Source organism: Vidua macroura, chromosome 7 (assembly GCF_024509145.1).
Source record: "Vidua macroura isolate BioBank_ID:100142 chromosome 7, ASM2450914v1, whole genome shotgun sequence".
Classification (NCBI taxonomy): domain Eukaryota; kingdom Metazoa; phylum Chordata; class Aves; order Passeriformes; family Viduidae; genus Vidua; species Vidua macroura.
In genome coordinates this window covers 26,372,772-26,391,856 of record NC_071577.1, presented here as the reverse complement: position 1 = coordinate 26,391,856, position 19,085 = coordinate 26,372,772, and the positions used below count along the sequence as shown (strand labels likewise).

At 47.7% G+C, this 19,085-nt stretch overlaps 1 protein-coding gene across 2 annotated transcripts in view; it reads right to left on the bottom strand.

The window, feature by feature from the left end:
* MARCHF4 (membrane associated ring-CH-type finger 4) overlaps positions 1-19,085 on the bottom strand; it is a 105,963-nt gene that overhangs the window by 34,896 nt on the left and 51,982 nt on the right. For both annotated transcript variants that reach the window (XR_008437865.1, XM_053982295.1), the window contains exon 2: positions 4,410-4,565. Coding sequence is in view for 1 of the 2 variants with exons in the window: in XM_053982295.1 (XP_053838270.1) it covers positions 4,410-4,565 (156 nt within the window). In the remaining variant the exon portion in view is untranslated. The remainder of the gene's footprint in view (positions 1-4,409; positions 4,566-19,085) is intronic.

Sequence of the window (19,085 nt, the reverse complement as noted above, 5' to 3'; positions counted from 1 at the left end):
ATTAACATCCTGAGCTGTGCTAGTAAGCAATTGAATTCTCAGACCCAGGGTCACAAGCAAGAGGAGCTTTTTTCCTAGAAGGTTGGAGAGGATCATTTGCAGCTTAGGTGTGGTTCTCCCCTTGCTGCTGTCCCAAGACCCTGGCCATCAATTATCTTCTGGAGGATGGCTTTTTTTATATAAATCTGCCAAGCAAAATTAAGCCACTGCTGTGGCACGGCTTCCCTGCTGTACACTTACAGATGTTGTGGTTTATTCACATACTAGAAAAGCAAAGAGGAGGAGGGAGGGCCCAGTAGGGTCATGTAATGGAAACTTGCAATGATGAAAACCCCCCTCCTTCATGTGCCACAGCATCGGGTAAGACTCAGGCTACAGCATCAGCATCCTGGAAAATTCCTGTTATAACACACAGGCCCTGAAGTCTCTCTTGCAGTGACTGCACCCATTGCATGCAGGCTGTAGCTGAAGCTCAGCAGGGACCAGCAAAGCTCATGCTCAACACAACTGATTCAGCAGGCTGGGACTACCAGGAGACATCAGTAAACTTGCCTCAAGCTTTTTAGCTCAGGATCTCAGGCTGAAGTTCAAACACCCTGTGAGAACAGCTGTTCTTGCAGTTCTGAGTATCCTGATGAAGAGGCCATGTAAGAGCACTCATCAGCTCCTAACAGATCATCACCATGGACAAAATGGAGCCAGAGGGGAACAGAGACCAGATCCCAACCCCAGCATTGGATAACTGGGGATCTTTGGAGCTGAAACAGCCCACAATGCAGGAAGAGTTAGAGATAACAACTGTAAATCAGAGCCAAACTCATCAAGACTGCAGACAGTTGTTGGGAAGGTTGGTTCAAACAGATTTTCTCTTTGCTAAAATTTGAGCATCAGAGTGGATGTGGTTCAGGACTGACTACAAAGGAGGTGTATAAATTAAATACTCTTCAGAGGCCCATCAAGGCAGATACCTACTCCATTATGTATCAGCACCAGGGTGCAGGCAGTACTAGCACGTGCTTCTAAGTCCTGTGCCTTCAGGGTCTTTTAAAACTCATGGGCTTTACACAAGTATTACAATGGAAGGAAGCATTTAAAGCCTCCAAGCCCATGACTCCTGTCTCGGTAACTGGCAAACTGGAGAGCAGGAATCCACTGGATTGGTGGATGGATGGATGGACACACAGACGGACGGATGGATGGATGGATGGATGGATGGATGGATGGATGGATGGATGGATGGATGGACAAAAGCTCTGGATTTCCTGGTTGTTCACAGCTGATGGAATATTTTTGCTTATTCGCTGCCCGACTGCTTCTTGGCAGGACACCTGTTATGTTTTCCAACAACTTTAATCCCCCAGTCTCAGCAGGTTAGCAGTATTGCTGCTTTAAGACCTTTGCTCTTAATTGCCTGCAATCCAGGGAGCAGGGAGTGGGGTGGGTTAATTTATAGAGATTAATTCTGCCAAAACAGAAGACTAAAGGTCTCTCTCTGGTATGAAACATCGCAATAGCCTGGAGGCTGGAAGGAGCCTGTGTTAATTATGCATGAACCCGGCTGTAAGTTCTCTGCCCACACCATGAGTCTCCAGACACATCTGGCCCATGCTGTGCTTCTAAGCACTCCAAAAAATGTGCAGCAGCTGTCAAAATGGGCAGAGAAACATGCAGGTCCCAGGGAACATGTGGGTGTTGGATGTGCTGCTATGCTTAGACCAACTGGACATGCTTCAGGTAGCCCAGGGTCTGCCAGCTGCCTGGATTTGGCTTCCCAGCAGTCTATCAGATACAGGACACAGGAGAGAGGTAGGCCATGTTGCTGGTTAGAATCTAGCCAGGTTCAGAGCATCACCCAAATAGATTATATTGGACAAGGACATGAGGCTTGTGTGGTCCTTGCCTGTATTATGGTTGGCCTGGAAAAAACAGATAACCATGACTTCCTACAGTATTTGCCCTCCGAAAACTGTGCTTGAGAAATTCAGAGATTTCTTGTAAGGATAAAGCTGAGGCCAAGTTCCAGCAGACCCTGAGAAGAAAGCTCAGGGACTTTGTATGTCCAGCTGGCCTGTGTTATCCACATGTGGGGTGCAGACCAAGCAGAAAGGATGCTCCTCCCACCTATACATGCTGTGACTTTTTATGGGATACAGTGTTGGGGCATCGTAACTCCTGTGTCTTCTCTGCCTCCTTTTCTCAGCATCTTACCAGATGGTGAGAGCCACTGAGAAATGAGGCATTCATAGTAATGGGTTACAGGGGGCCCAAGCCCTTAGTACTGGTACGAAGTCCTGGCCTGGTGCATCAGCCACTTCCCACAGGATTTTGCACATTAATGCCAGTGTAGCATCTGCTTCCCAGCAGTGCCTTTGTGCTGGCACCAGACAGGGCACCCAGGCACGCAGCTGTAGCTCTACACACTGCATTTATTCCAGGCCAAGTGGCTTTTCACTCCAGTTGCTTCTTCCCATCCTCCAAATTTCCCCAGTGCTTCTGTGAGAAGTGCTGTGAAGTCTAAGCCAACAATGTGAAGGCTCCAAGCCCTGGATCTGCACAGTTCTCTGGGATCCTTGCTCCTGGAGCTGAGCTCTCTAACTCAGCTGTTTCTGCCACACAGTTTTTGTGGCAAAGACCATCAGATCAGGCCACTTTATGACAGGGGAGCCCAGAGAGAGAGAAGCTTTGCATAGGCTCTGAAATTTGTGTGTGTGAGGCGGAAGCTTGTCCATGAGCAGCTCCAACAAATTTTAGCTGAGTGAGGAACAGGAAGAAAGTCATTGACCCATTGCCCTGAGCCACCTGAAAGTGCAGAGCATTTGGGAGTCATTCACTAAAGGCAGTTCTGGGGACACAAAGGCTCACAAATTTGTACTCACAAACCTTCAGCGCTGCTCAGCATCACATCCCCAATCTGAAACACAGGAAGCATTAGGGCACTCATGGAGCAGCTTTCCAGAAATAAACAAAAGCTGCTTTGTCCACATCTCCCCTCCTGTGTTTCAATCTGCTCTGAGTTGCTGGAGCCAAGAAATTAAAACACTCTGGGTCTGAGGCTTGGGATGAAACTACTGATGTGACCAGCCCATGGCTCATGGAAAATTGAATCAGAAGCTGTAGGGACTCTCAGAGAGCAGGCAGGTTTTTCCTTCTCCTCAGCAAAGTTTCCCCATGATGTTCCCCCTAATTTCACTACTTCATTTAAGTCTGGAGTCCTGATGGGTTGTCCCTTTTTCCTCAATGTGGTAAGTGACCTCAGGCCTAGAAAAAACCACACAGAGATCACAGTTTGAAGGAGAGAGCAGGAGTTTGCATTCCCCCACTCTTCTGTACAACTGGGCACCATCACCAGCACTGTCCTTGCCTCCTGGTAGAGAGTGACCCACAGAGGGCCAGGCACTAGACAGACCGAAATCCCTATAGACATGACCCTGGTCTCTAAACCACTGTAATGCCTCTCCAGTCCAGATGATGCTGATTAAGCAGAAGTGTCTGGGTGTAATGTGCTTCCTTATAGCCGAGGCACTAAGGATGCTCAGCAAAGGCATGCAGCAATTAATGCATCTTCAGGCATTGCCCCCGCAATAAATCAATAGCTATTAAGGATAATTTATCCCATTTTTAATAGTCACACATTTCCCCATTCTGAATCCTGATTTTAAATCACCAGTCTGTACTGCGACTGACTCAACAACAATGCTTTTCAGATAAGAAAGAACGTGGGTCCTTGGATGACTTTCACACACACATCAAGATGTGCTTTACCTGTTGTGTGCACATCTGCAAAAGCCCATCAAGAATCAGGCTTGAAGAGACCAGAGTATCAGAGTCAACACCTCCTGTGCCATGCCATGATTGTGTGAGAGTAGTAAAGTGAAAAAGGGAGTGAGATCAGAGAGGAGAGCTCTAAGAACCCTCCATCTGCCTCCACCATCCCTCACGCCAACACCGCGGAGTCTCAGCAGGAGGAGATCAGGATTAATGGCACAACTACAAACACAAGGAGTCTCGACTGCTCAGTCACAGACTGTGTGCTCTGTTGCAGTAAATCCCACAATAGCGCAGAGCTTGCCTGGCCCTGGAGACAGGCACACCTGGGGTCTCCAGTGGATGAACACATTTGAATGGCTGTGAGGTGTTATAGCACTATTGTGGAATTTTCAACAGGAGGCAAGTGAATATAGGAATTGCCAAGGACAGAAAGAGCAGACTCCTGAGGGATGCTCCCAGAACCACTGAGCAGAACATGGGGCCTCTTTGGACCAGCCCCTAGCAATCCTTTCTAAGTGTCTCAGACATATGAATCCCTGTGCACAGGAAAGGAAAACCCACTGAGGTAATATCCACTTGCTCCCAGAAACAAAAACTGAAACAAGAATAAATAGACTTTGAAATGTCTCTAGTACCTTTACCTGCAGAGGGTTCTTTGTGCTTATGGCAATGACGTGATACTTGTAGTAACACAGCTCACAGCTCCAGCAGCCTCTCTCGCTAATCCACTTGATCAGACATGGCTGGTGCGTGCACTTCACAGATCCATCGCATCGACACGGGCTCAGCAACTCCCCCTGAAAAGAGACAGACAGCATCAGCCAGGCTTCCCTCCTTCCACAGCATGGCACACGTGGCACGGCATGGCAGAAGCTCCCTTAGCCACCATTTGAACTTTCTTCCTTTTTTACCTGGTTTGGCTCAGGCAATCATGCTGCTTCCATCCCTTTTCCCTCTAATATTTCTTGGCTGATATGAACTGAGACTGTCAGGGATGTAATGGTCTCAGATACTGGGGTCTTACATGCCTTGTCACCACTGAAGGAAAAGCTAGATGAGCACAACTCTTACCACTCCAGAGGACTCACACTGACTCCAGCCAGTGCACAACACACTTCTGTTGGCAACCAGATGCCACTAGTTCATTCCTCAAGGTTTTGTCTCTCTGCTACCTACTTTAGAAACTGAGGTTGGTGGTGGTGTTGTGAGACAGCCTCTGCTGCAGACTCATGTCCTGCTCAGACCCAGGTAGCTTCCTCAAGCCCAGGCATGCAAAACGTCCTCAAATTTCTCTCCCACACTGTCCACCATCCCAGACAGTCATACTGGTGAACTACAGGGCTGACTATTTGCACCCTAGAAGCAAGCAAGATGGAGAACAAATTGTGTTCTGGCTTGTGACCCAGACAGTTATGCGTGGTGGTAGAAACACTGAACCTCCTGGCTCATTCCCTTGTTTCTGGTGCAGCTTATAACAGGGTATCCACGAAAACCTCATATTATTCTGATCTGCTATCATCCTATTCACCATGAGACTTAATTCCTCTGTGCACACAAGCTCAGGAGCCTTTTACAGTTGTTTGCCGTCGCTTATTTAGGTTAGGAGAGAGCCATCACATTTTACTCCTCACTGTTTAGTGTTTAAAAGCCATAGCATAGATTCCAGTAGTCTCTTTAGCTGTGCTCCAAGATTAAAAAGCTTTTAAAGGCTGAATAAGAATATCTATGGGATAGGGAAGGTTGGATCATACTTTCAGCATTGGGGAGAAGATATTTGCTCTTACAGCCCAGATCAGCCTCATCACTAGCCTGATGGAGCACCAGGATAACAGACCCTGGCACTGGACACTGCTAGATATGGTAAAAGACATCCATTCCAACTGCCTTGGCTTATGAACCTGCTCTTGCTAACCCTGGTAGGAAACTGTCTCAGCTTCTAGGTCACAACATCAGGTCTCAAGACCTAAGGAACTGAGGACCACACTGGGCAAGAGTGATACTTTTCACAAAATCTAATGTGAACATGTTAGTAATTTCATTTGTTTCAGCTAGGTCACCTAAAAATGTCATCTTTCATGAAATTTTAGCAAAACTGTAAATAACTGTTTATGTTCCAAACCCAGCCTTGGCTCTACTTGTTACTGCTCTTCATTACATATTAGAGGGGATAAAAAGGGAGAGGGGAAGCAAGGAGAGTTGTAGGCTCCATGAACCTTTTCCACCTGGCAATGTGGAACCTTTTCCACATGGCAAACCAGAAGAAGGGAAGTAGGGAAGGATTAGATGGGAGAAAGGTGCATGTGGGAATGAGCACTAACATTTGGCACTCAAACTCCCCACATGAAGTCCAGTTTGAGGGGGCTCAGGTTTGGCTGTGCATGTCTGTGCTCTTGGCTGAGACTGGGGTGGGACATTGCCAGTGTGATTAGGAGCCCAGAAGAGCAGGTACTGCCAGACAGAATGCAAAAGGGGAGGGACCAGAACCTGGCACAACTCCTTTGCTTCCCCACTCACCAAACCTCTTCTACACCAAGAGCCAGCCTGGTACAAGGACCACTGCTCTGTGCCTCTGGTCTGCCCTTCTCATCTCAGTCCCTGGTGCCTTACTTTGTCAACAGCTTCGCTCCTCAGCACACAAGTGTGGCCCCAGCAGTAAGGAGGTCACACAGAAACCTCACAGAGCTGCAGCATCCCTGCCTTTCCACCTCACTGCACACCTGGGTCTCTTGCAGGGCTCAAAATGATGAGTGCAGGACCCAGGCTTTGTCTAATGAGCAGCTGGAGGCATCGATGGTGAGGGATCAGGAATGGAGCAGAATGGAGCAGGAACGAAGAGCAACAACCTCCAGGCAAAGGCAGAGGGGAAAAGCTGCAGCTACAGCCTGGACTTGCGTTGGCTTCTGGGGCTCTGTAATAAATGAGTCTGTGAAATCTGAGCTTCTCTCTTCAGAGCCAAGAGATGTTCACAGATGTCCTACAGCACCATGGGGACCCAGTCTCCCTCCCTAACTGTGATGCTCAAACACACAGTCCTGCCAGCTCCTACAACCTCAGGATTCAGCTGTGGAGATGAATCCTCTAGTAACTTGATTTTAGCAAATCTAGCAAAAACCCAATTTATCACATTTTCTCCAGCCGTCTGAAATATTACATCCTTGTACATGGCACACAGCTATTTTTGCATACTGTGAAGCCCAATTCTATCCACAGCAGGCATTTGTAAAACACTGCCACGTGCACACATGTGCACATGCACTTCTGTATGAGCAGAAAAACAAGCACCAGGGGCATATTAAAGGAATAAATCCTTTGTACAGCAAAGGAGAAGGAGTCTCATTGCTAGCTGTACAGAGAGCTCAGGAACAGACCATTGGTTGTCATACACAGGAAGGTTTTGCTGTACAGAGTCCTCTGCTACTAAAAGCTAGAGGAACACAAAAGCAAACCCAAAGGGAGACACAAATCACAACAATTAGAGATGGAAATTAAATCCCTAACACCCATTTTCGCAAGTTTGTAGAAGATGGGTCTGCACAACAAATTCTCCAGTGCTCAAACAGCAAATCCCTTTGGGGACTGCTCTCAAAAAAACCTTTGAAGGGTCTATTTCCCTACTTCACAACATTTATTTTTGCGTCTTCCCATTGTAGAGTTATATCCCATCACTGGGATGAGTCTAAGCAGCATTTTTCCTTTGTCAATAACTAGTGGAGAAATGCTCTCCAACTGCAAGTTTCCTCTTTTGCTCCTCAGTTTGCTCACTACCATCTTGTTCTTCTGAAACACTGAAGTGTGCTTTGGAGTCAGGGCACCTGCCCTTTTTTTTTTTTTTTTTTTTTCTATTATCCAAGTCTAGATTAAAAAAAACCAGAGTTAACAAAAAGGGAAAGGTGCTCTGGCTCAGCCACAGCCATTTCAACATATGCATGAAATGCTCTTCCCTACTTCTGGAAAGAGTAATATACTAATCAATTATATATATAATATTCTTCCCTATTTCTCACTATGATGGGAGCTTGTCTAAAGGAGCAGCAAGGGCAAGGCCAGGCTGAACTGGCTTTACCCTGAGGAAGACAATACTGCTGGAGATGCACCAGTAGTGCAGCTCTGCTCCAGCTCTGTCCTTTCTGTCTGACTTCCCAATCTGTACCCGCTGCAATACGTCAAAATGGTTAATGATTATCTGGCCCTGCTATTTAAAGCCTACGGGCAGGAGTGCTGAGAAGGGATGGGGGAAAAACATTATTGCTGGTGCGTGCTTGTGATGCTCGGTATATCCAGGGAGAAAATAACCACGTCAGGAGCAGCGTCACCCCTGTTGAGTGGTGGTGGCAGAGTTTTGCCTGGCTTTTAGCTGCCATTTATCAGTGCTGGGAGCCCATCCGCACATCCACAGCTGCAGCAGCTCACCCACCAGCCGGCAGATACGGGATGTGTCTCCCTGGCCTGTTCTTTTAATTGGAAATTAAGTACAGCAAATTTGCCCACCCAGTCTCCTTTAAACAGGGCAGGGCTGGGGATGACAGTGTCACTGGGCTAGGAATTTGCTTGGTCTCCTGGGGTTGCCCAGCTGTGCTGACCTATGTCTGATGCCTGGGCTGCTCCTGAGCACCAGCTCAGCTGGAAAGAGCCATGTTACCAACATCCTACTTCCACAACCATTAAAGCAAACATTTTGAAAGCCAGTGCAAGCTGTACAGAAAATCAAGATAGCTGATGATGATCTTAAGACCTGCAGTTTTTTCTTCACCTGTGCATTTTTCCTGCACAGGTATGCAAAGTAGCACAAGCATCAGTCAGAGGAGCAGTGCCCTGGGCCAGAGCAGGTCAATGAGAAGACACTGGAGGAGTTGTCCCATCACAAGGGCTGCCATCTCTCTTTGGGGGTGAACATGCAACTGCTGCTGCTCACAGACCTGCATGCATGCATCTGATTGCTAGCATTTATCTGAGTTTGTCTTGTTTACAAAAGGAAGCCAGGGTCATTTAATTTCAGGTCTTCAGCTGTGTCTCCTAAATATACTTAAATCTTCACACTGAGTTTAAATGCAATGGGAAGTTTTATTACAGCAAATAAATGCCAAATTATTTCTATATTAGGAACTTAATTACAGACAAATTAAGTACAATGGCAAAGAGAAGCCCATTGTTACACAGCTGGTAAACTTCAATAAACATGCACTAATGGCCACCCTGTCTTCACACACTTAAAAGAGTTGCCCTTCTATCCTTTTGAACTAAACACATTATTACCAGCATCTCAAATGCTTTCCCATGTACACAAGCACTGTGCCAGCCAGCAACAGGCAGCAAGAGACATGGAATAGGTATCTATGTGTATGTGTGTGTATATATGTATATATATATTATATTGCATGAAATTCTCCAGCACTGGGGGAAACTGACACAGAGTATGGACCCACAGAGGAGTGGACCCAGGTCGCCTGTGGTGTCAGGACAGCAAAGGACATGGTTATGAATGGGGCTCTGGTGAGACAGCATTTCCTCAGGCACCTCAGCAGAGCTGGGTGCTGATCCCAATCTCCACCTTGGCAGAAATCTGATGACTTTCCTTGACCCAGATGGGGGAATACCCTAACTGGGTACCTCCCTAAAATCTGGAGAGCCTATAGGAAAATCTATGCGAGTGATTACAAAAAGAAAGCATCCAGACTGCCATCTCTGTGACCAGAATTGGCTCATCCCACAGCTCCCCTGCAATACCTGATATCCCTGTGCCATGCAGAGATGGCACTGCCCATGGCAGGCAAGATCTGTGTGCCCTGGGGTGCTATGAGTACCCCCATCCCAACAGCAAGAGAAAAATGCAGCCCCAAAAAGGAGAAAAATCCAGCTCTGAACAATTGTATCTGTTGCTTAGATGTGATTTTATGAGGTCTGTGACTACCTGGCTGAAGCTTCTGGTGTGCACTCTTGGCCTGGCAGCTCCCTGGGTCAGGATCGTGTCTCTGCAGGGCTCAGCTGTGGTAGGGGTGTGGGCCCCTCTCTAGGATTCCTCAACCTCTCAGCAGTAAGAAGGAGCAGCCACAGCTGGGCATGTCAGGCTGGGGGCTCTGAGATGGGTGTGCTGGGGGCACAGCTCTGCTTTTTCATGATTTTCTGCAATTTTCAATGGGTATTAGCTGTTCTGTGTGCCTCAGGCATCTCTGCCTATAGGCTGGGTGTGAGCAGACAGGGATCTCAGCTTTAGTACACCCAGCAAAACCATCACACACCCCTCTGGGACCACCGGGAATACTCTGATGATGTCTGCGAGTGTGGGTGCTGGCTGGGAAAGGGATGTGTCTCACAAGGTCCTGAGCCAAAACTCCACATTTGTTCCACAGTGAGTCTTGTCTGAAAAGCCATCATGTCTGCAGAGCTCCCAATGCTCCAAAAACAACACAAATTGCCTTTCCACCCACAGAGGCTGCTGCTGTGGCACCTGTGAGGAGCGCTGGGGCTGCCACGCTGCTCAGGCTTTTTCTGCACCTCTCTGATGAAAACACAAAAGGCTGCAGCCACCACTGTGAGCAGGGCAGGGTGGGACCTGCTTTGCATCTTCCTTCTGCTGGAAAACTCATCCCACCACTATCACAAGAGGCATGACTTCCCAGCTGAGCAGCTGATGCCCACAGCCTCTGGCTTCACCATGAACCAGGGAAATTTCAAGTTTTCTCTGCTCTTTCCCATCTGCAGTGTTTTGTGCTTGTCACCACTGCTGAGACAGACAATGACAGAGGTGTCAGCTCAGAATTTGGGAGTGGGATGGAGAAGTGGGAAGGGAGACTTTCCATTTTCTGAGCATTACCATTCCCCCTGAGGCCTCTTCTGTCACTGCAGAACTGAGGGACCATCACCTCATCTGGCTGCTCATCAGGGTAGGAACAAATCTTGCCCATGTTTTAAGTCAAACCATGGGGGGTTTTTGTTGAAGCAGATGACTCAAGAGTCTCAGCTGTGCTGGAGGCAGACAGTGGGTCAAATCCCTGTACCCTCATGTCCAACAACAGTGCAGGGATGTGGGGGAGAGACATCTGACAGGTCCCTTCTCAAGGCTGTTCAGCAGAGAACTGGAAAGTCCCAAGAGGGCCCTGAGTTGCACTGGCTGCCCTCTTTACCAAATTGCCCTGCTCCTACTCTGCCACCTCTGAGCAGGATGTTCCTCATGGCACTCTCTGTGTGCCCCAGGGGATCCCCACAGGGGGATCCTGCTATTAACAGGGATGGGTGCCACGTCACAGAGGCCTGAGGGCAACCTCCGTACTCCACCTTCCCACAGGGTAAGCAATGGTGCCACAGACTCAGCCAGGCAGCAGCAGGATCGGGTTTCCTCTGCACACAGATCATCTCTCACCTCTGCCAAGGAGCAGGAAAGAGGATGCCTTCTTTTCCTCCCTTAATTGCTAAAACCTTAAAGAGTTCTGCAGGGCAGGAAGGTCAGAGAGAGAAATGAAGACAAGGAATAAAATCTCAGGAAGAAAAGAAAGAAGAAGGAAGAGAAGTCCTGGGTGCAGAAAGCCCAGCGCATTAGAGAGGCGGCTCTGGCTCACTCAGCCAGGAGCCTTTGCTGTGGTGACTCATCCTGGGAGCAGTCTGGAGTGGTGGCTCTGCCCTCACTCCTTCACTGATTTCCAGAGCAAGGTGATTGAACACAGCTCCACTGAGCTTAATGTGAACTGTCAGGGAGCTGGGGCGCATTTGCCTTGGTAACGGAAGAGAAAACAGGAAAGTTGCAGAGTCTAATATAAAAGATTTGGACATGACCCAATCCCTTTTCACTATAAAAAAGGAAAAAAGGACTTAATCTAGGCTAGAGCTGTTTCAGTATTTATCTGACAGCAACTTGGTCATGTGTTTGCCCACACCTGGTACTATCCAACAGCTCTGGGCGTTTCTTTGGCACCACTGGTAAAGACCCAAGGGAGTTGGTTCAGAAGGGCTGGGTGTCTCATGGCTTAACACCAATTTCCTTCACATGAGCAGAAAAAAATGCATTTTTGTGAGAAACAAAGAATCACAGGGCATTTTATGTGCAATGAGCTATGGAGTACTTTAACACCTGGTTTCAGGCCAGTGAAAGGTGAAGGGCAGAGAGCCATTAAATTTAAGTCCCACTTGGCCAGGGAAGGGAGCCAGCATGGAAAGGGATGCTGGGGATTGGTTCTCACCTAAGTCAACCACTGCAGGGGATGTGAGAGGGAAGGGCAGTCCCTAAGGGCCCCCTTAACTGAGAGGAAAGATGCTGAACTCCATCTCTGTGTGCAGGTCTTGCCAACAGACGGGCCCTTCTCAGAGGAGATTCCTCTGAACAAGAATCCTGACCCATCAGTTTTCCTCAGAGCAAATAAGCAAATGAGAGCAAATCAGAACAAGGCAGTCCTCAGAGCAAATCAGCTCCTCAGCAAACACAGGGACCTGCAAGCACTCCTGCCATGTTGTTGTTGCCACCAGTGAACCCATGACAAAGCAGCTGAAACTGATCTTGAAAAACTGTTCCACTATAACAAAGTTGAACCTTACCTGAAATACGGAATAAGGAATCAGGAATTAATTATTAATAGCCCAAGGAGCAGAGAGGTTTCCATATATGGTATTTATTTGCTTTTCTCTCTATAGAAAGATTTTCACAAGAAAAATTACTTGACTTATGTGTTCTACAGCCCACTTCATCCTAATGTCATTGAACATGTTTTTGATTAGCTGATTTAAGTAATTCTTACTAAATGTTGCTTGGTTGCAAGGAATCAAAAGGCAAGTGTCTCAAATATCACCTGCTGTGCCTCATCAGGTGTGATAATAGCACCGATTAAGTGAAGAGCCTTCAGTGCATGGAAATCACAGTGCTGCACATGTGAAATCAAGATACCTGAACACCCCTGAGCACTTGGGTGTTGCACTGAGTTCAGCTCCAGACTCGTCCTGACCGAGTGGAGCCATTTCAGCATCCCAGAGAAGAAATGTCATAGTCTGTAGCTTCTGGGCTTTCACCCAAGGTATTGAGAGCTTTAAGCTTCTGGAGATTTACTGTAGACCCCAACCCTTTCATGAGCTAGAACACTCTAGTTACTTCTGAAAAAGAAATCCACAGTTGTTTCACTCTGGCTCTTCTTAATTAAATTTAAAGTATTTCAGACAACACTTAGATTTATTCTGTGTGAGATACAAGAGGGAACTCAGTTTTGCTCCCTAGGATGCGATGCTGGGATAAATCTGATGTGACACCATGAAGTCAAACAACTCTTCAGCACAAATCAAGAACCATTAAGTTATGGCTTCTTGTAATAAAACTTTAACCAATTAAAGAGGTTTTCTTTTCTTTTTTTTTGGGGGGGGGGTACAAATGGCTTTTTCACTAGAGAAAGCCTCATCTAAATAATTTTTTTCTACACATACTTATTTTTAAATAGGTAAAAAAGAAAACTTATTTCTAAGTTAATGCTTTCAGAATGCAAGTACCGTACAATGCAATTCTTATCCAAGATGTGCTCATAATTCAGCAAATTGAACTTTGCAGCTACTTCCCTGGGAAGCTGTTCATAAAGATACTCAGCTAATGGCCATTTCAGGAAACATTATGCCATCAACTGCTGAGGAGCAGCCATGGACAATCCATGGAAATGGATGCTGTTTTGACTCTCCAGATGTAGACCCCACTTTTAAAGACAGTGAAACAAACAGACCAATAGGCTTTTTGTCTTTTTTTTTTCCCTCAGAGGAAGCTGAAAATCCCTTCAGCATTAGACCTGAGAAAATCTTTACTCTGTAATATTTGCCTCATCTTCTTGGGTTCATCAGGAATGAGAAAATGTCCAGATGCTACTGGCAGTCATCCAGCAGTGAGATGCTCCTTCCAAAAGTGCAGCAACTGCTTAGGAGCTGCTTTGCCCTGGTACCAGCAGCTCATCAGTGGAGGGGAGCAGAACATGATGGCAGCCAGGATTTGAGGGTTGTCATTTGCCATAATATCCTCAAGTGACCCCCAGTCAGGACTGAGGGCAGCATGGTGGGGAACTGGGGGAGCCAGGTGCACATTCAATAAGTGGAAGCCAATAATAAGGTGCAAATCTCCACCACTCGAAAGTGGTGTTTCCCAGCTGGGAGTGGAGATGAGGACATGACAGGAGGGACTGTTCCAACAGGTCTGGATGGGTATGGTTATGCAGGAGCTTCTCCTGCTCCATTTGGGATGGTCAAGACTGGAAGCTCAGAGATGGAAACCCTCCAACGCTACGTCTGTCTCCGAAGCTGTTTGTGTCTCCTGTGGCATGAGGCAGAGCTCGAATGTGGGCTGCTGGCCTTGGGTGCACCTGGGGTGAAGGCTGAGGACAGCCTGGCAGGGGGCTGAAAGCAGAAGTGAGGTGGGAGACAACATACACATGGCTGCTGCAGCAGCCAGGGAGCTGTGATATAAAATAATGAGCGTGGTTTGTTTACTTTTGGCTTCACTAGCACTGCGGGACTGAGCTGTTTCATTAAGACATGGCCTGATCCGCTTTTCCTTTCTGCCTCCCAGACTCAAGGAGAAGAATATGCAATTACAAAGTTCACTCATGTAGAGCCCTTCAATTACTGGGTAACTCTGTTATGGCTTTTCCAAATGTTTCAAGACTCGTGCAATAGGACATGACATGTGAAGTAATTCATTTTTCATCTGCTGATTAGCAGAAATTAAAATGGTTCTCAGAACATCCCAATTTATGTGAGATCAAGTTCCTTATCGTCTTAGTGGTGAAGGCATTTCTTTTTAATGTCTCAGGCAACCCTGCAAGCAGAGATGCTGAACAAAAATACATGAAGGAGGCAGCCGAGGGGAGACTAGAGGCCCACAGGGTCAGCAGGGTGGTGGAGCTCCAGAGCCTTGTTTTCCAGTCCTGCCATAAGGTCACTTAAATGTCTGGCAGAAAGTCAAAATGCTCGCTGGCACAAACGTGCACTGGAGGCAGAAGCACCTCCTTTCGAAATGATGCAGCTACAGAGTAAAGCTAAACTTCCTTCACTGGCAGTGAGCTAAAAACCAGCCATAAATATAAAGGGTTTCTTCTGCAGGTGTCTGCCAGCAGCAGCAGACCAGCTGCCTGAGGGATGCACTCGTGCCATGATGATGGATACCACTCAGGATCCCAACAGGCAGAACTGCCAGCAGCACTTCTCCAGTGGGATCCAGGGAAGTACTCATGGGGCTGTGGTGGGAGGTGTCTGCAGGGCTGGCAGCTCAGGGGGCTGCGAGTCAGATGGAAGAACAAGCGACAGCATGGAGCAGCCTGAGTAAGGAATGGGATAAGGGTGAGGATAAAAGCAGGGGGTCTCACACTATTTGGCCATGGCAAGAGTGGTCACATTGCCCTTTCAGTTGCTTTCTATTTTCAAGGCATCCTGGGAAAGTAGGGGAAGTCCCCTGGGGAAAGGCTGGGATTAGGAGGCAGGGGAGCATGCTCTTGCTGACTCTCAGAACCACCCTCCCTACCACTGCAGGAGCCTGCTTCAGAGCTCATAAACCCACAGGTCCACTTAGCTGAAATGCAGCAAAAATACACCATGGGAAAAGGCAGCTTAATCCCCAAATCCTTTTGCCAAGTGTGACAACTTTCCAGTCAAGAGCAGCCCCGTAGGATAGAGCCAGAGATACCAGTGGCACTGGCCCCAGGGGAAGCTGCACAACATTAATTATGATTTTTTCAAAAGGCCTCCTGTTTTTGAAGCTGCATAAATCCATGCGTTTCAGTCTTTGCCTGCATACATCTCCTGGAAAGCCTTCTTGTGTTTTCCTACTTCAGCTGGGGAATCCAGCTTTCCCTTTCACAGGCAGAGTATGAAACAGAAAGGAGAGAAAGTAGAAATAAATGTAAGACTAGCTGTAACATTAGTCAAGTGGGTTATAGAGGCCATTTTCTTTTTTATATCAGTCTTTTGCACAAGTTGAAGACCAGGTTTACTGGTGTGTGTAAAAGTGAAATACACACACACAGATGTGCATATATAAACAGTGCCAGGGCTTTGAGGTCTCAGCACTATCAGTGCACAGATATTAAGCATTACATAGGGCTCACTTATCATCCAACTCTTTGATAACCTTTTGAAGATATACTGATTGGCAATTTACATACTGACAAATACATCAACACTGAGGCAATGTCAGATGCTATGCACAGCTATGCTCCACTCCAGAGGTGGCTGAACTTCAAACAGTGGCCAAATAATTTGTATTCCTCAGCATGAAAGATGCCCTATTGAAATATGAATTATTATCTGTTATTGGTCTTTATTGTGCTTTGCCAAATTGGTTCTCCTGCCCTTTTCCCATGGGATTTGCTGCATCAAATACAGAACCTGTTTGTGCCAAGCAAGATTCCTCCTACCACAGCTGGATTAGTCTATCTCAGTGAACCATGTCCAGTCAGACTGGGCTGTGGCCTTCTTTAGCTACAGGTTAGGCTGCCTTTCTCTGAAACAGCACATCTCCTCTGTAACAACCTACAGTTCTCTCAGCAAGTTGTGTCTCCACACAGGAAGGCTCAAATACCTGTTCCTGACTTCCAATGGTGGAGATTTTATTGTCCATCTAACCTTTACTCAGCTTTTAAGATGGGGTTGTCCTTTACATCCACCCAGCTGCTCTACTCCACTTTCTGGTGCACCAAGCCAGGAACAACAGGAAAATGCCCAGCCCACTTCCCTGACAGTGGCCTGCTGTATTCTGGCAAGACTCATCACTCCTTCACTATTCTTCATGCTGCAAGCAGCTGGGATGGAAGAAGGGCACTGGAGAGAGAAGAGGAATGAGGGAAGCTGTTCTCATTGCTTTGCCCTGGATGTCATGAGTACAAAGGGGACAGGGCTGCAAGTCCCAAGAGCTGAGTTCTTTTAGTATAACACTTCTAGGCTTTGTTGTGCCAGAAAGATTTTAAGAGGTTTTCGAAAGCTCCTAGTGTTTTTTTCCTTGCCTTTGCAGAATTGGGGTTGGTAGAGAAATAACCACAGAAATGATCACTATCCACACGTGTGTATTTCCTGGAGGCAGTCCCATTAACTGTTCAGGGCAAGGTATTGTGTAATCAGCTACTCATCTACTCTTTGGTGTCAAACGCTGAGAGAAGTTGTGCCTGCAGAGCCAAGAGCATTCAAGCAAGACTAAAGAAACTCATTACCCAGCTATCATCCTCCACTGCATGCTCCAGGAATGGGAAACACCTGCAGCAGCCACAGATGCTCCTCATGGAGCAGTGTGATGGGAGCACAGCCACGTGGGGATGGCATGGGCAGAGTGGGCCCCGGCAACAGCTCTCCCTCCCACAGCTTGCTGATGTCCTGCTGCTGGGTTTGGGGAAGGCTCCATGTTGTGATCCTTGCTCTGTGTACCAGACTCTTAACCATCACCCAGGGACAACTGGAGACTTCATTTATCTACAAGTGTCCATAGCATGTAAAGATCTTGAAAAAACAAGGCTGTTGAAGAGAAAATTATTAAGCATGGCCGGCCACCTGTCTGCATGGACATCGATCTTCACTGACGTGTCTTTGTTGCTCTGGCAGTCAGAGCATGTCCAGCCTAAAGCACTGGGGCAGCCAGTTCTGCTCTGGAGGCAAGTCCCATCCCTGCAGCAGCCCTTTCACCTGCAAGTGAAAGTGGAAGCTGTTTTTCAAAGGCCCTGCCAGTGTTCTGTGACAGCAAACTGAAACTTTAAGGAAAATTACCTTCCTACTGCACAGCCTCCTGGTAAGGGGCTTCTCCTCTTCAATATGTTTACATGCAAATTCTCAGTCTGCCTTCTGCATCCTGGGTGAAATAAATGGGCAGTGCAGATGATTTCTTGTTTCCAAAACGAGTACCTCAAGCTACCATGCAAACCTGTGAAGGGACAGTGCTCAGTGGTCCCTCACTGCAGGGATGGCAGAGCAGGGTTGAGGTGCCCTGGCAGAGATACAACACCTGCATCCAAAGCTCTTGCCCAAGCCGTGCCTGCCTTCATCTCTGGTATCCACACATTTCCACAGGTAGTAAATACATTTTGAGGTTTTCCTTTTGAGGGGCAGCGAGTATGAAATGAAAGCAGTGGTGCCCCCTAGCAAGGCTACGGCAATCATCCCAAGAAGCTGAAAGATTTCTGACAGCCCCAGGGCCTGGAGGGTGAAAACACTCGGTGTCCTCCAGACCCTTTCCTTGTGCTTGGTCACATTCCTGGGCTCTGGTAGCTGCCATGGAAGGTGAACAAGATCTCTGTGTGGGACCTACATCCTGGGCTTCACTGTTTAGGATCTCCTTCAGCTATTTTGCCCTCTTGCTGCTGGGAGGAGAGCAACGGGTTTTGAATTTTTAATTTAATTCCTTCTCTTTATTTCTTTGGAGATAACAGAGATGAAAGTCTGCCTGGTAACAGTGCTGAGGAACACAGGCACACAGGGGGCAGGCCTTGAAACGCGCTCTGCTGCACTGCCACGTGTTTTAGGGTTGGCTGTATTACAAACTGAAAGCAGGGTGTCCAAGTCCCTCCTGACCGGTTCATTTTCTGGTTAAATTCATTGCTTAATAGGAAAACAGTAATAATCCAAGCCTGCAGCTATTAGACTTGCCCATGGTTACAGAGGGGAGCTTGCCTCCCTCCTTACCTGAATAGATTTCAAGGAACCAGAGACATAAGCTGAATGAGATTTTCCTCAAGGTGAGCCAAAAACATGGGCATGTTTGCCACCACAGGAATGGTTTTATTTGCACAGCCTGCAGGTAACTTGGGCACGTGAAGGCAAGGCTGGGGCTGGAGCACAGGCGGAGGGAAGGCGGAGGGGAAGCGGTCACCTCGGTGTAATGCGATGAAAGGGAGCGAGGTGCGAAACCGCAGAGGAAGCGGAGCCGCGGGAGCTGCGCTGCGCTGCGGGCGGCGAGCACGGGCAGGCAGCAGCGCAGAGCCCGGGCCGGGCTGCCGGCAGTCACAGCGGCCGCCTGGGCACACAGAGCCAGGCGGGAGCCTAAAGAGAGTTCTTATGTGCTTTTCCCTATGGGGCACGGACAAAGCGCTGCTAGGACTGAACGTGTTAAAGTCACGCCACCTCGGGACGGCCGGCAGATCCAGCCCTGCCTTAGCCTGGGTGATGCTTTGCTTCTCTGCCTCGGGCCTTAGGATTATGGGCAGAGGGATCTCAGGGTTGATTATCTGCTCATCGCCCCAGGGCACAAGCCCTTCAGAGCAGGGCTGGCCCAGGCTTTGCACAGATCCGTGCACACTGTATTCCAGAAGCAAACCCAGCCTATTCCCTGCATTAACTATGAAGCAAACTCAGATATGCACAGGCAGATAAGCACTCAAACCTGCCTCACTCTG